The sequence below is a fragment of the Manis pentadactyla genome, chromosome 14 (assembly GCF_030020395.1).
Source record: "Manis pentadactyla isolate mManPen7 chromosome 14, mManPen7.hap1, whole genome shotgun sequence".
NCBI classification, from domain to species: Eukaryota; Metazoa; Chordata; class Mammalia; order Pholidota; family Manidae; genus Manis; species Manis pentadactyla.
The window spans coordinates 84,870,625-84,888,650 of NC_080032.1; the positions used below are offsets into that span (position 1 = coordinate 84,870,625).

Genomic DNA, 18,026 nt, shown 5'->3' on the forward strand with positions numbered 1-18,026 from the left:
TCTAATTTATCAGTTTCTTGTAGATTGTCAGCAGCCTGCTGCCTCCGTACCGCCACAGTGCTCACAACTAGCCGGGAGGCAAGACTGCCCGACTGTCAGGTAAATTCAGATGTCTGTTCTCTTTCCACTCAGCTGCATGTCAGACCCATAGACCCCAAACTCTCCTTTCCTGCCAACTGCCTATAATTACATTTGCTACATTTTATTTCAAGTGTAGGCTCCACTACACACCTGTATATATGAAGTTCATATGTGCCTGGTGGGAATACCAGAGAGCTACAGTTGATTTCACTGGCCTCTAGTGGGTGGACCAAAGGCTGCTCCCGCTGCCTTAGGGGACTTAATAGTGGGATTCGTCCAGTTTTCCAGTACCTTCCAAGATATAAAACCTGGGCGGATGGTGGCAGTGGTGAGTCAGCACACACTTGTAGCCAGAGCGAAATGTCTGCAATTGGAGTTACCTCCCCAAGCAGGAGTCTTGACGGATTCCCAGAAGGAGAACTCCTGTGTCACAGGCTTCTGAAAAGTCTGGCCCAGGTTACCTTCTAAAGACACATAAATGCAGTCCCTAAAAAAATATATTTGGAATAGTTAGGATGTTTATCTTGTGTCCTTACAATATATTTCTCAGGCAAACAGGAAGGATAGAAAGCATTACCCGAGGTCCATTCCAAGACAGCTTTATCAGAGTGTTTTCTGTCCACTCAGTATCCTCATGAAAACTGAATTTGAGAGGTAGAGAAAAACTTGTCATTCGCATTCAAAGAGAATATTAGTGGTGATAACACACTTTAGGTGAGCACAACTGAAGACTTTGAAAGGCAGCTTTACGTACTCCCAGGACACTAAATAGGAGTCTGCTGACGAATTCTATTCCGATAAAAGCTTTACAAATCTACGTGCATTCACCCCCATCCTGGGTAAACTTCCACACAGCATCAGAGCACCCCATTAGGACCTCATAATCTTTGTGTAATGCTTCATCTCCAGCTATGTGGCCTCTGATGGTTTGTGTGGTCTGTTTCATAGCCAAGTTTTTATAGTCTGGTGTGGCTTTTACAGTCTGCTTATTCTTCTCTCCTCATTTTAATGTATCTGTTGCTCCTCTACCAGGCCAAGGCTTCTTTTGAGTAGAAGCAGGTCCCAAAGGGTTTCCATATATGTCTGAGGAGTAGATAGATGTCAAAACAGCCTGCATGTGGTCATGGGAAAGAGCCAGTAGAGGTGCTGGGCAGCCACGAGTGCCCCCCGGAAACACAGCAGAGCCTGGGTGTGACTTGGTCTCTGAGGCGGCTCTGCTGACAGCTGTTTAAGCGGGTCGTCAAATTAGCCGGAAAAGGACATGACTGCAGAGGCCCCGGCCCAGTGCCTCCCGATTGGTGTCTCAGTCTGCCACTTCCAGCAGCAGGGCTTTTTGACTTCAGGGAAGTTCTCTGCTCACATAGGAATGCCGCTTTATAACAGTAGCCAACTGGGCAGTAATTTCAATGATGTAATTACTGAATATAATTATAAACATTGAGATCCATCTCCGTTGGAACCTGTGTGTGTAGTGGTGGAGAACGTGGGCTCTTAACCCAAAGTCCATTCTCCACAAAGCACCCCTCCCACCATGAGCTCTGGGGTCCAATCATCTGCTTTGAATCCCACCTCTAATGCCTACTAGTTGTATCGTCTTGGAACGTTGCCTGTGCTGACTGCGATTCCGATTCTTGACTTGTCAAGGATGGGAAGGGCCTTAGGGTTTCAGTGAGGTGCAGGCCGGCCGCGGTGTGCCTCACGTCTGTTACTACCGCAAACCGCTCTCGGGACCTGACCCTGCCTCAGGACGGCGAGCTGCAGTCTCTTTCATAAGCCCTTTAATTTGTCTGGGCAAAGAGTGGAGAAGTCTATCTACTCTTTTACGTGTTCCAGCTAGATAAGAAATGGAAAGGCTAGTGGGGAATCTAAGTTCAATGTCATTTCACCTTGCTTTTTTTGTTGACAACCAATTGGACTGAACAGACCTGCCCAGTTCTGAGTCTTCTGAGATGACTGGATTTAGGTTGCTTGCTCCCTTCCAATGGATGATTTACTTCAAAGGAAAGCACTTTAATGAATCAGATATTTCTAGTGTCTACCCACGTGAACACAGCATGATCCAAGCTTCCCCTGTCCCTTATCGTGGTTCGCGGAGAGAAATGGTAAAACCCCTCAGCCCTAGAATGACTGTCTTTGTCAAAGGTGCTGGGATTATGACTGGCTTCCTTCAACCCAACCCACGGCCAAATGTATCACATTTAATGCCCTTGCTGCCTTTTTCACTTCTTCCTGTCAGAAAAGTAACAGAGCCAGTCTTGGAATTCTTACCATGTACAAGACAAGTGTTCAACTCTTTATACTTATTAGTCATCACCGTCCCTGTAAAGTAAGCAATTGTTACACCCATTTTTTAAATGAGGAAACCGAGGTTTGGGGAGGTAAAATGACTTGTCTCTGGTCACCCCTCCTGAAAGCAGCTGAGCCCCTTGCCTCGGGCACCCACTCTCCTGATTGCCACAGTTTGCCTTAAGTCACCCGTTGACCCTTTATCCCTGAATTGAAAAGGAGCATTGTTTAATGAGAGACAGGAGAAATCACACGTGTTAAGAATGTGGAGCTATTTCAGATTAGTGTTCTCTCTCGAAAAAGTGTTTTATACTTCCTTCAGTTTATGCATATATCAAATCACTTTTTAGGTGTATGGTTTTGAATGAAAGAGCTTTTCTTCATATTTGAAAATATAGAACTTTTCTATATGTGCTTTTTACAGTCTGATTCCATTGTAGAACTGAATTTTTAAAGTTGTTCATAGATAATAGATATCATAATATGACAGGACTGTCCAGGGAACAGCCTTGCTTGTAATATTTAAAGACATGAATATGTTTGGTATTTAGCACTTCTCCCCTTCTATCAAGTGGCTGCTTCCTGGGGGTGGGGGGAGAGAAAGTTTCTAAAGTCACAGTCATTTTGATATCTTAGTAATAGTTTCCTAAGCCCACTGTTTACAGCATGATCTACCTACAAAAGGTAAGGTCTTAAATAATAAAGGTTGAATAACAAGAGGGCTCCTGGAGATGTCTAGAAACTAGAACTGAATGCATCCTATACCTTAAATAATTAGAACTTAACCAGATATTTACATCTAAGAAATAACTTCTTAATCTGTATGCCAAGAATGTTTCTGTCACATACTACACACAGTGCAATTGCATTTTAAGCAAATTTAAAATAGTAATGCTATAATCTAAAATACCATCTCTGGTTTTATGTAAGAAATCTGAAATAATGAAAAAAAGTCTAAATCATCGTGAATGACATAATGTCGCAGTGTTGGGCCAAGTGAGTTGTAACTCGTATTTAAGCTGTCACTACACACGTCAGCTGGTCAAGCAGAAATGCATGTCTTCTTTATCAGGAAGAGTATGAATTACGTGGGGTCTTGAAAGACTTATCCCTCTTTTATAATGTGACTGCCCTCATGCCGCTTGCTGTAACTTAATGTTGAATAACATACTTAATTCCCTAAAAAGAAACTCGTTCTAAGTCATGCAGATTTAACAGAAAGAATCTCTGGTCTGTGGGAAGTCTGTCTACTGCTGTGTTTCCTGGGCCATCTGTCCAGAGGTAGACAAAGAATCTTGTCTCGTGATACTTCCTTAGTCCTTGTGTTGAAACCCCAGCTCTCCCATGCTTACCTGCCACGTTTTAAAAATAGATAGGAAAAATCATTTTTTATCACTGCTTGTCCTAGGACAGGAGGTATGTCCTTTTTAAACAAAATGTATAGCGAGCGGTTCAGAGAGTTTGGAAGTAAGGGTGGCCTCGAGCCCATCAGTGTTTTATACAATAATGATTTTGTATTAAAATTGAAGAGATAGACCTGAAGGGTAATTTCAGCACCAAAGATAAAAATTATTTGTTTAATGCGAGTTTGTAATGACATCAATGATAGTATCAGCTTTTTAAAACTACAATTAAATTAATAATAAATAATGAGAAGCCTCGATTAGTTTTCTCAAATATCACTCCTGGTAGAAATGAATTCTTTCTATGGTACTGAGTTTCATAATATAAGGGGAAAAACAGAGTTTCAAAAAATGCCAGATTTTTCAGTTAAAAAAATCCGGAGTGTGATTTTCCCTTTAGTAGCATCTTAAAAGGATTGAACCAAAATATGTTTTTGTAGTTTTACCTTAGGAAACTCAATGATTTTACTCCCTTATTCTTCAAGATTATTCACCAAGACATTGATGAGCTTCTGCATTTCTGTGTTAATTTAAACTGGAGGCTCTTGAAAGTGGTCATTTGGATGCCTGAATTATGTACTTAAGAATAGGAAGTTTTAAAACTCTTCTGCGTTATTTAAGCTACAAGCTAAAAAACAAGTAGTGGAACCTTAGAACGAATCAACTTCTACAGGTAAAAAATTAGCCTACTAAGTCTGGCTCTGAAAGAACCGTGGACTCTGCTAAAAGCCTTGGTCCAGCACAGGCACTTTTTAGAAATGCAAATTCTCAGGTTCCCTTTTCAATTCCTATCTAATCAGATGGGGTTTGCCCAAGGTCTCTGGTGATTGGTGTGCATATTTAAGTTTGAAATGAACTGATCTAAAATCTTGAACTACATGGGGTCTTGAAAAACTGAACCCTCTTTTATAATGTGACCACCCTCTGCTATTGCTGTAACCTTACGTTGAATAACATGTTTAGTTCCCTAAAGAGAAACTCATTCTTAATCATGATTTTATGTTAGAACCAAGCCCAGATACCAAGGGGAACAAGACTGTTGTGCCCAGATTGAAACAAGCAATCGTGGGGGAAGGGTTCGCATACGTTACCCTCACACGGTTCATTTTTCTTTTTTGTGCCTTGTTCTGAAAAGCCACCATTGTCTTGGCACACTTTAGACGTAACCCATTTTCTGTGCAAAAATGGCATGCTTTAGAATTTCTGTGCAAATAGTGTGTCTATCTACCCTTACAAGTGTGCCTGGCCCCTTGCAAATGCGGTCCTTGCTCACGTGCTTGTTTCTCATTTTCAGTCCCGACCTAGCTCTCCCTGATGGGCAGCCACATTCCAGCTCGCAGTGCGCCCCTCTCCACTGTCTCTCGAAGCCTCCTCACCCCTAGACTCCATCTCCCGAGGACGAGTATCCGGGGTGAACGTTTTGTAGCCACACACAGGATCCTGCCCGAGATCCAGCGCGTGTGTTCTTCTCGGTTGTGAGATGTATGATGGGATTCATGGCCATCATTCTGGAAGATGAGAGAAAGTTCAGAAGGATGACACAAAGCACAGACTCTGGTGTGACTACACGTTTTATGGTTTCTCAAAGTCACAGATAAACTTCCGCAATCAAAGGGTGACAGTTCAGTTACATAAAAGCAAACAGAACAAAAATGAAACAGGAAAACGTGTATCTCAGATGGCTTGTTTTACCTCCATAGCGTAAGAGAGACCCAAGACAATGTAAAATTCATACAATGTAAGGTCATGCTTCCTCATACGTCGTATTCAGCTCTACAAGTTGAGTCCAGTATCTTTTGTCATTGGTGTTTATTTTGAACTTTATTTGCCACATGATTTGCGTCTATAAAAACCATGTCTGTGAGAGGGGAACTTAACTTCACTTACTTTTAAATAAGCATCATTTGCTCAGTTAAATCTGAGTTTTAATTTAGTTCGGAATCTGGAATTGGCCCAACTGTGGTCATTTTTCTTGCACAAAATGATAAATGAGGTACGTTGGAATGTTAATGATAACTATTTTGCTGCTACACTGATATTGTTTATGCACTTATTTTCTAATCCACAGCTCATTAACTGCTGGGTTTGTTTTTTTTTAAACTAGAATTCTTCACTGGATATTACAAAGTAAATCTAAGAAATCCTATGTTATGATTCATTGACTCATTCAACTTTTGACGGCATCTTTCATATTTTAAAATTGCAGACAAGTAAATGTGCTGGTGCTGTTCCTGTACGCGTGTGTGTGTATGTGTGTGTGTGCACGCACGCGTGTGTGTGAGAGAGATGTTAAAAAAGGCTAAATAATATGAAGGGGAAAAAATGGAGTGTTTACTTAATGACTAGTATTTTTTTTCCTTTCTAACTCCTCCCACATTCGCAGTCCCTCTCACAAGTCTTTCCTGTTAAAAGCTATCACATGGGAAAATCTGTACTTAGATATGTGTAAGTTGACCTTCGGTGAATTTATCCAGACAGTGTTCAAATTTTGATTGAAATCGTATGTTTTGTTGTTAGTTTTTTCATAATGGATCTTCTTTGCCAAAAAGAAAACAGATAATGAACCTTAACTCATTGTCAATATTTGACACTCAGGTGCCTATAATCATGATATTCTGTTGAGATCATGCATGTTCCTTGTTGATTTCCAGATGCTGCCGGATGACTCTTAGGACGATTTCAGGCAGTGGATTTTCTTGGCAAAGTTTCTTTTGCACGTAATCTGGCACACAAGGAAAACAGCTAATCGAGCTGAAAGGCCTCACTCTCTCGGGCTCCTCACCATCTCTCAAGTGCTGTCCACACAATAGCCCCTAACCCCAGTTCCTTGTCTAGTCAGGTATCCTTAACTTGCTTCAAACCATCACGGTTTGACCTTTTCACGTAACAATATCTGTAACTTGGATGCAAAAGCAATGCAGACTGTCAACACAAGAGGTAGTTACCAATGCCGGCTGCTCCGGTGGAGGTCTGGTAGGGGTCGCTCAGCTTCCTGCGCGGGGCGGCTGGCACGATCTCGGGGAGCCCCGTGTGCGACGCGGGCCGGTGGGTGAGTCCTCAGGCCCAGGGACGCAGCTTCGCGCAGAGGCAGGCCTGTGGCCGAGGGGTGGCCCCGTCCCCAGAGCTGCCAAGTGGTTTGAGTTCCTTATCTGAGGGCTGTTTTCCACCGCGTCATTTATTATGCAACTTGTACTAGTTGGAAATCTTCACCGAAATAGGGATTCAGGTGAAAGTACAGAACTAGGGACAAGTGAGATCTTCATGAAGTCCTGATCATGGCCGCTTAGCCTTCTGCCCTTTCCTGCCTGCATTGCCTTGCTGACCTAAACATTTTCTTCATTTTGTTAGTGTTGTATCCGCCTGGTGCCAGTATTAGTGAGACTGTGGGTTTCCTTGGAATTCAGTTAAAGGAAGCCACCCCACTTCCATCCCCGTGCCTGCTTTTCTTTTTCTTTTCTTTCTGTTTTTGTTTGTTTCCAAGTGTGATGTGTTTGGACCTGAGAAATGGCATAGCTGCTAAGTTAACTTTGAATATGAAACTGTTTGTGCCTGAGGGAAAATAATGCCTTTATTTTCAAGTACCTCAGAACATCTGTACGCCTCATTAGCTCAGTTGGTGGCCAGGAATTCAGCAGCTAAGTGGCCTCTGTGCGCAGCTCCCGAGCAGGGGCCACGGAAGGCGCGGTGTTGAGGTCACGCCCCTTTCTCTTTAGTTATGACCCGGCGGAAAGGCGAGTTGTAGATGAAACACTTATTTTCTTCCACTACGAAGTTTATCGTTGTCTCTTATACCCTAGTTTTATTTCAGTTCTTCATATCAATAGAGTGGAAAATGCTTGTTTTGAAATATTCTATAAAAATACCAATTTTAGCAAAACTTTGCCAAGAAGATAGAGAAACTTGGAAATAAATTTCTAATTTTCAGCACAAAATTGGATAATAGTCCCAAAGCGGTAACAGAGAATTCCGTGTATTTACACTGTGGCATCATTTAGTATCGTTTAAACTGAGCCATATCTGTATTTATTTATAGGCATTTAAAATGAAGAAATATATGTAGGATTGATAGAAATCATGTGTTGAGAAATATCAGGATTCAAAAGGAAATTGAAAAGTAGAAGAATCAGTGAAAATTAAAAAGAACAAACCTCAGTAAGACTAATTGAAGACAGACTTGGGGAGTAAAAACCAAACTGCAGAAATACAATTAAAATATTGGCTAATTACTGTAAAAACAGTGGGCAAAGATAAGGGTAACTAACTAGCAAGAGTGGCTAGGAAAATAACCAGGTAGTTTTTTAAAAGTAAGCACAATTACCATCATGAAAAGAATAGTCAGTATGCAGAAATGCTTTCCCACTGAGGATTTTTCTTAGTGAAAAATCTAAATTAAAAAGCAACACTAGATTTGCCTTTGGCTGGAGCGCTTGGGGGCATCAGGCCCCGTGGATGAAGCTTCCCAGTCAACTCATGTTTCACTAGATTCCATTCATGTATCCAATTCTGTTTCAGTAAGAGGAATTTGGAGAACTTTGAGAAAAGAGTTATTAAATAATTTTAAGAAGAGCTATTTAGAAAGATGACACATTTATTTAGCCTAAGGAAGAAGAGGTACAATAGTGATCTTCAAAGAAAAAAGACTTAACAATACTGTAGGTACCAGCTATAGATGTCATTACTGAGACTAGAATGAGAAAAACAAAGTCTTCAGTGTCAGGGACTTAAATGAACTCCAGGAGAGAGATTTTTAAGAGTAAGCAATTAATCGTTGAAATAATCGTAAGGAAGATTTGTTTTCTAAAAATTAAATGTTATTGGCTGTCAACTTAGGATGATTAAATGGTAAGACATCTTATGATAATGTTTTACAATTCTGGGATTCTATAATCGTATGCTTCTTTTAAATTTAAAAATAAAGTTATACTCGTTATTCATAAAAGATATTTTATCCCTTGAAAATAGGATAGCAATCTTAATTTTTCCAAGGTATTTGATACAAAACAAAACAGGATCATTGATATTATTTTTCCTTCCAGCTATATTTCATAATATCTTTAAAGATATCCAGAATGTAGTAATTTTACTATAAAAATCCTCAATTGTTAGAGTCTAAAAAAATGAACATCCTCAGGAATACTTCAGATATAGAAGGTATGCAATCCCTTAGGGGAGGCAAATGCCTCTCAAACTTTATCTTTTCTTAAAACAATCTTCAACCTACCGTATTTACTTTTTTCACACCTTAGAAAATATTCCTGTACAGATGGACCTTCCATTTCACACAAGCATGAAATGCTGGCCAAGCAAACCAACTGTGAATGCAAACATTTCCTGATATCCTGTTTTAGATGAAATCCCAACAGTTCTCAAGTACAAATTGTAAAATACAAAAAGGAAGAAATGCAATACTCCTCTGGGATAAGAATGGCAAACAAATTTAATGTAGTTGTTATAATCAATCAGCCAAAAGACATAATCTGTCTCTAAGAAAAATACATTAGGGAAAACATGGATTTGCAGTAAGGATCTGCTGATTCAACCCCAAAACGCTGCAAATCCATTGATGTTGTAGATACACTGCAGACCCAGCTTCGAAAGGAACTTTAGGAAAAGTTCACAATTTAAAAATTTGGCCCTCCAGGATTTTCGTTGGTTTATAAGCCGAAGTGATTTAAAATAATCCTGTATTTAAGATTGCAAAAAACATACAAGAATGTGTTTTCGAATAAAGGAAACATAATTCTTCAAAAAGCTGTTGAACGGGAATTGTGAAAAATAGCATGATCAGTGCTGATATCGATAAGGTATTGTACCTGAAAATCAATTTCTATGGACATACAAGACCAATCTAGCTCCCAGGTGACCTTTTCCATTGTCTGTAATAATGCCCCCAAATGAGTTGTGTCTGTAATTAAGTTAATCCTTATTTAAATGTCAAGTTAACTGCAGTGCTCCCTGATGTACTGCATCTGTGGCCTGCTCCAGGTATATTAACATCTGAAAGATGTTGTCTAGACATCTCTTTTGTCCTTAAAGTATAACCGAAGAAGATATTTAGTATTAAGATAGGTTCCCCAATCGAGGATTTTCCAGAAATAATATTCTACTTAAGAAGAAGAGAAGTGATTAACTGCCTTTACTGTAAGGGCATGAGAACATAAACGTATGCTGTGTAAAATGTTTGCATGAGATATTTCACATCATGTAAGCTTTCCCATATTCATAATATGAACACCGCGGAAGTCTGATTTCTCTTGTGGTCCCCTCCGTTAGGAACGTAAGGAGATTGTTGCCTATATCTGGTCTCCTTTCGATATTGAATGCATGACTCTCATCAGTGTATTTTTATCCCCTTCCTCTGGCGTTATTTAAAATTTGCCCTATTTAAACTAAAGCCTGGACAGACTGCTGAGCCAGATTTATTTCTGTGATTGGAGTTTAAGTGCTGTAGAACACTGATGGAGAACACAGTTTATTTTACTTTTTTTCCTTTTCGAATTATTCTCTGATCGTTACGGTTCTCTAATGAAAACACTGAGAAGTAAATTCGATACTTTTAGTGTGACTGTTATTTTTTCTTTTTCAAAAGTCATTTTTTTAAAAACAAAGATCAGAGAACTGTATGAGAAATGTTATCATTTTGTTGATAATCATTATTTGATAATGGAGATAGAGAATGAATTGTTTGTGTTTTGGGCTTATAGAAATGAATATGCATCTAATCTTACAGGAAATAAATTATTTTAATAATTTGCCACAAAATTTTTAAGCTCAGTGGTTTGACTTTTAATTGACTAAGTGGTTAGTCAATTAAACAGTTCTTTGGAAATCTTTTATGACTTTTTATAATCTCAGTGTTTTTATTTGCATGAGTATGCATATGTGATGAAACATACATGACTCTAATATTGTATTTCTTTCCATTATTAACATTTGTGTAATGTGTGGCCAATCCTGATTTTTTACACTGTGTGATTATTGTTGTAATGATTCTATTCCTACACTTAATTGCAATTTTGTTGTTATGCCTTTTGGGGTTAAATGATGTGAAGTGTTTCCACCTAATAACAACATCATATGAAAACGTGACTGGAAAAATTGACCTAAGATACCCTTTTGTTGCTGATTATTTTTAAAAATCCAAATTTCAAAGGAAACTTGTTCTCAAAGACACGTATATAGCATTTGTTTTAAATTCAATATAATCATATGAATTTATTATTGCTTGTCCTTTTAAATTTTTTTATGTAGACAATCCTAACTGACCATCTCATGGGAGAGATCCATATGATATGTGCTTGTCTTTGAGTAATTTAATCATGCACCCAGTGGTTGGAAGAGGCACTCCGATGCTAAGAAAGTAACCGAAAGCTGATACATTGATTCTTACGTCTTGGTTTATGTTACCAACTGAAGATGGTGTAATGTCTAACTCTTCCCAGTAAATAAACTGGTTATCTTTTGTTCATTTAATCAATGCTACCTTTTTATCGGTTTGAGCAATCTTTCTGTATGTCATTTTGATTTGTACTTATAAAAAAAGTATATGAATTTCTATATGATTTATTATGTATTTATTCAAGGTGAACTCCTATTTGAACTCAAAACTACTTGCTTTGCTTTGACATTTCTACATATTCCTATTTAGTGACGTGTATCAACTTTGCCCTTTTCCATTTATCATCTCTCCTACTTACAATCTTTTCTAAAAGGGTATTTTGGCAGGAAGATAAATTTATCTTATTTACATTAGGAATATACTAACATGAAGAAAATGCCTGTTCAAAAAAAAAAGGAAACATAATTTTAATGAAAGAAGAATGAAGTTTGTATGCTTTATTCTGGGACATAATTCTTTGTTCTCTTTCCTATGTAGGAACAGCAGAGTCCCAAAATTTCAAGGAAGGTTAATTTACTAGCTCCTTCTTCAAATATGTGTTGCCACAAATTAGCTGCTTTGGGAGTCATCTGCTTTGACTTGATTTGATTTTGGCAAGTGGGAGAGAGGGAGAACCAGGAAGAATATGGACTTCTGTGAGGTTCTAATGAACTGAAGCCTCTAAAGTAACCCTCATTATAACTGATTGGGTTAACCCACCATGGATGTAACCATCGAAAAAGATAAATCTTGCTGGAAAAAAATACTGCCCACATCAAAAGTCAACATAATTTATAATTTAAATGTAGAAAGCAATATAAATATAAATAAATGGTAACTATAGTGGCATCCTATTAAATAGTAAAGTTTCACCTTGCCTACATAATTTGTGAAACCCAGTGCAAAATGAAAATGCAGGTCTCCTTGTTCAAAAATTGAGAATTTGAAGACAGTAACTAAACAAAGAGTCCTAAGCACAGGGCCCTCTGTGACTGCAGAAGGCTGGCTCAGGAAGCCAGCCTTACCCCAGAATATGCTGAAATAATGATTCAGGATCTCAACACTGAATGTAACCGTCCAGAACCTGGGCTTTGCTATTAACTGAATGCATTGCCCAGATTCTGTGCTTGGGAGGAAAAATAACATGCCTATGTTCTGGGACAAAAAAATGTAAATCTATTACTTTAAATAATTAGAATCTTTCAGAGTTGAATCTAGCAATACTCCCATATCCCAGTGCAGCCATACATTTCAACTCAAAATGTCTAAACTCTGACATACGATTTAAGTTGTACAGAGATTATAAAAATCATTAAAAGAAGTCTTCAAAATGTCAGCAGTAGACATTTTAATTGGTGTATGTTGAAATAAAAAGAATTTAAGAACCCTACTGATAACTTTATGACTTCCTTTGAAGTTATAAATGTTAATAATGTCAGTCAAATATCACAGGAAGATTTACCTCATTTAAAAGAGTTTATTAGCCCAAGATTAATAAGTAATTCGTATAAACTTTTCTTCCAAATAAACCAAAGGGCAAAGAAATTATTTGTCGCAGTGAACTCCACTGACACTGAAAATGTGAACTCCAGTGTTACAGTAAGGTACCCTGTACCTAAGGAAGGGAGAGATTCGGCCATGGAAATAACAGTACATCTATTCAAATACAAAAAAATAAAATAGGGGCTCTCAAAATTTCACAATTAAATAAAAAATAAAAGCATGAATTCTAAAACAATTGTTCTAAAGCAAGCTGTCAGAAGTATTTTTAAAAATGGAATTATGTTCACATTTGAGGCCTACCGTAGTTCCTGGCTCTGTGCTTTGGAAAGCTGTTAGCCTCCCCAAGCCTCAATTGTCTCATTTTGAAATTGAAGATAAAAATGCCTACTTGACAAGGTTATTGTGAAGATTAAATGAAATAGCACACATCTTTCAGTGTTTAGCCTTTGGTAGCTAGTATTATTTCCAATCACACAGTGAGTGCCTAGACAACTAGAGTCCTCTATGGATGAAATTCATCATTCACTGACACATGCATTAATTCCCAAATATATACTGAGAACCTATTTGTGCCAGACATTGCCCTAGGGGTTTAAGGCATATCAGAGAGCAAAATGAGGAGGCTCGTGCCTCTTTGAAGTTTGTATTATATATGTAGCATTGATGACGGAAACATAAAAACAGTAAATGTGGTAAGTATGTAAATAGCAAAGCACATTAGATGGTGAAACTGTTATGGAAAAAGAACAAGGAAAAGGGTGTGCCCGGTGAGGACAAAGTGAAATAGATTGCGATATTGAATAGGTGGCCAGGTGGGGCCTTATTAAAAAGAAGAAATAAGATAAAAATGATCCCGTTCATATGATTGCCTCAGTTTTCAAATTATTAAATTACATATATGTTCAGATTTTCAGAAATTATCCATCTAAAATTATGAAGCAGCAGTGCACACTAGGCAATAGCATTTTCAAAAATAATCTTTTAAAAATAGTATAATAATTTGGAGTAATCATTATGAAATATGCACATATTTTACATCATGGCGATGTTGGTTTAAAATCCCAATATTTATTTTACAAATACGTGTCATGCCTTCCTGAAGTTTTCAGATATACCCATTTATGTTTCTCCGATATAAATTTGAGTCAAATTATTTTATTCAACAGACTTACTGAAAACTGTCAGTTCTGATGAACTTATAATTGACTATAAATAAAGTGTTAAGATAACTCAGTGTTTTTCAATATATATATATATAGTCAGAGATTAAGCTACTCTAGTCGTTAATTTCAACTGTCTCTTCCTTGAATGACCCTTTGATCCAAATTTTTGGTAAAATTAAGGGCATCTTGTAAATTTTATTCTAAAACTTTCTTCCTAATACAAAGCTAAGAAAAATAAAGTCACATTGCTAAGCTTTGCATTAGATTGCTGCTGAGCATTATCATTTTTCTTAGATTTGTGTGGAGTCAGACTTTCAAGATTGGCTATCAGTAGAATTGGCAAAAAGGAATGTATATTTAAAAGTGAGCCTTTATTCTCATGGATAGTTGCCTTAATTCTGGGTTAGTTTATTAGAACATAAAGGCCATGTTACTAAATATATTTATATAATATGGAAGGGTCCTCATCAAAGTACAAGACTAGGTAAGTATGCATACTTAATAAATATCAAACAATGATGAAAATAAAATCCAACCTATTAAAAGCCTGTTTAATTATCTCCTGTGAAGAGTTCCTTAATGTGGCATCTTCCCTGCAGATGCAAAAATAAAGCTGAGTTGGATTCGGGTATAATTATGATAATGTGATTTTAACTATATACACCAAACCAGTCAAAGTTTTTCTTTAATGTGTGCTTTATCTGGAAAATGGCTTTTCTTTGGCCTGGGTGATTACATCCTACTATTATCTGTAATATAATTTGGTATTCACAGTAATAATTGATAGGAAAAACAAGATTTTTGAGAAATACTCTTTAGAAAGACATTCTTTTTGGATGTTGAATTTTCCAAAGTCCACATTTGAATATACTGTCACATCGCTACATAATTTCTATGTATTTTTAAGATACATACCTTATATTTAAAGAATATTTTCTGGCTCAGTATACTTCATTAGAACTTCGAAAGTGAAATCAGAGCAGGGAAATGTGATCTTGTCTATTCTTTTGTTGAAATAAGAGCTAAATGAGTTGCAGCAAGTTCAAAGTGTAGGTATTAACCTGTTCTCTTATGTTCTCTTGATAATAATGTTGCACATGACCATCAACATTGCAGTTTTCTCTTATAAATAATTTAGTTACTACTAAAAATTCTTGCAGCAGTCAGTAAATGAACATTTATTGACCACACGCTACATGCACCAATGGAATCTCAAAAAATCCTTTAAGATCAACCAATTGAGTAAAATTATGCCAACTACCAAACATGAAAACCTGGGACATGTGCTGAAATAACAGCATTTTCCTGGCACTTGCAACTCTATCCTGAACAGTATCTATGCTTCTAGAGCAGTCCCATTATATAAGACATATGAATGCAATATAATACAGTTTGAATATGTACCAGAATACATCTGCTAGAGTTTGAAAAGAAGCACAGAATGACTGTGTCTATTTTCAGATGGAAAAAGCGCCTAAAGGTATTGAACAAAGTATTCAAGAACTGATCGTGTTCTAAATGTCCTCAAGATCAGCAAAGACACAGGGTGCTAATTGGCTGGGTAAGCGATGATCACACCAGTGAGGCTGCAGAGGCTGTGTCAGCTTTTCAAGTTCAAGACTTATTCACAGCCGAGCTTTGCTCATTATGCTGGTCCCTGGCAGAGCTGCTTGCCTGTCCTTGGCTGGTCTTTGCTTCTCTCCCTCACAGCCAGAAGTTGAGCAGATACCTGCTCAGGTCAGGATAAAAACATTCTTTTCTACCTGGAGTAAATCAGATTATTTCCCTTCAGATTTTTCACAGATGGGTTTCTGCCAAACCTTGTCTTTTATTCATTTCCCAAATGTTTGGTTTTCTTTTCCTAGCAATAAATGCAAAATGCATTTATAGCAGCAAATGTGCAAGATGTGGAAAAGTAGAAAAAGGACAATAGAATTCACCCATAGTCTTACCTCTCAGTGAAAATGGTGGATAACATTTTGGTGCCTTCCCTTGATTCATACTGAATATACAATTTTGAATCCTGTTTTTTTTTTCTCTTAACATTTTATGGTGAATTTTTTTCTAGGTCATTAAAAGTCTTCAACCACATTTTTAAAGCTGGCATGGTATTCTGTGGGATGGATAAAACTAGACTTTTTAATAAAGAAAATATTCTCCTATTACTGGATATTGAAGTTACTTCCAGACTTTCACTGTTTTGAATAATGATGCTATTAAAATCTTTATACAGAAAATGTTATCTAAATTTCTTTTTGCTTAGGATCCATTCCTTCAAGAGGAATTATTGTTAAGGGTCATGAATATTTTTCCTTTCATGCATTTTTCTTCAGTAAATGTCTCTGAGAACTTTACAATATGGAAGCCACTATGCAAGATGCTACAGAGGATACAAATCTGAAACAGAATTTACCACAAGGAGCTTACAATCTAGAAATGATAGACAAAGGTATACATAACTGTACTATATGATGGGAAGTGATAGATTCCATGAACAAAGGTCTTGATTTGCGGTTTGGAGATTCAAAAATCAGAAGTCCGTTTTCTCATGATAAACTGAAATCTATTTGCATAAAAATGTTTATTCCCTTCTTTAAAAAATATTTGATTGCCAGTATTCTCATTAAAATATTTATCATATGTCCGTTTGTGTCTACTTTTAAAAAAACTATGGGAGGTCTTGCATAAATAATATTACTTAATTTGGGTGTATAGTTTATCTCTGATGGGAAAATTTTGGGTGTTTTGAATATGGTTATTTTGTGTTCTAATGATGCAAAACTTTCTGGGCTACTGGAAATGCCTACAGATGTGAGCCTTGTGATAAAGTAATGGTGTTGGAGAAAGGTGTGAATTTACAATTATAGATTAGCACTGCAGTCTTACAGCCTCAATATATCACCTATTGATACTGTGGTCTGTACAGACGCATAATATAGCAGAGCTTAAATTACAGTTTCTGTAATAATAGTTCAATCTTTTATATAAGCTGCTGCTTTTCATCTGTATCAAGGCTCAGCAAACTTTCTCTGTGAAGGGCCACACAGTAAGTATGATTTTACAGATTTGCTGTCCAGCTTGTCTGTGTTACACCTGCTCAGCTCTGCTGGTGTGGTGGGAAAGCCACTGGCTAGGTTCAGTACATTTTATTTATGGATGTAATTTTTACATGCCATTAAATATTCTTTGGATTCTTTTCTCAACCGTTTAAAAAATGAAAAGCCATTTGTTAGTTCATGGGCTATGCAAAAATAACAGGCAGTGGGCTTGATTTGGCTTACAGTTTGCTGACCTTTTACCTAGAGGATCTCATTGAAAAACAATAAAGGGATATATGTATAAATCCTAAAATAAAACTTTTCTAAGTGGTAATAATAAAACATTAAACACAGTGCTTTATAATTTCACAATCCCAAGTGCTCTTCTTAAAATTTGAATGGACTATTTTTCCTGTATCAGTATACTTTGGGCTACAGGTAACAAAAAGCCTAATAGTGGCTTAAAAATAAGTACAGTTTATCTTGTCACTTACAAAATTCAAGAGGTAGGAAGGTTCAAGGTTGGTTCAGTAGCATATTGCACCAAGCAATAGTCTGGGCTCTTTCCATTATTTTGTTCTGCCATCCTGCGTAACATCATCTCCCACCCCTGGCCCCCATCACAAGTTGGCCAGAGTAGCTCAGGATTTACATCTGTATCCTCACAAAACCACACCTACAAGCAGGAAGCGTAGGGAGCAGGTGGGTTGATTTTAATCGGTTCTTCTCTAATATGCGAGAATCCTTCCCAGAAGCCCACAGCAGATTTCTCCTCTAAACGCACTGAGCAAAACCAGGTCATCTGCTTCCCCTAAATCAACAACTGGCGAACAAGACAGGATCCCCTGATTGCCTGACCCACCCAGCTTTCCTAAGAAGGAGCACAGCATGTCTGAGCACATTGCTGCCAGCATTTGAATGAAATTGGGTTTTGTTAACAAGAAAAAGTGGATATGGCAGTTGAGTAGACCAACAGTGCTTACCACGTTCTTTCAATTTTTAGTTAATATATGAAGTGATGTATTTAAAGTATATGAAACCAAATTAACAGGAAAAACTACATTTTATTGAGTAAGATATGGGGCTTTTGTAACTCCATAATAAGTGTGCTGATATCTATATACTCCACTACCAATTCACTCTTGATCAATCCTGAAATATTTCAGCTCAAAGA

At 37.4% G+C, this 18,026-nt stretch overlaps 1 protein-coding gene across 8 annotated transcripts in view; it reads left to right on the top strand.

Moving 5' to 3' along the window:
- The window catches only part of BICD1 (BICD cargo adaptor 1), a 181,875-nt gene extending 165,427 nt beyond the window's left edge, over positions 1 to 16,448 (top strand). For 3 of the 8 annotated variants that reach the window (XM_036889204.2, XM_036889207.2, XM_036889214.2), the window contains 2 exons: positions 24 to 99; positions 5,065 to 11,243. In XM_036889204.2, coding sequence (XP_036745099.1) covers positions 24 to 99; positions 5,065 to 5,152 — 164 coding nt within the window. In that variant the 3' untranslated portion in view covers positions 5,153 to 11,243. Of the gene's footprint in view, positions 1 to 13; positions 100 to 5,064; positions 11,244 to 16,077 lie in introns of those variants that run through there. The other 5 variants (XM_057492574.1, XM_036889208.2, XM_036889206.2 and 2 more) reach the window with 3 other exon arrangements.
- Positions 16,449 to 18,026: the final 1,578 nt, after the last annotated feature.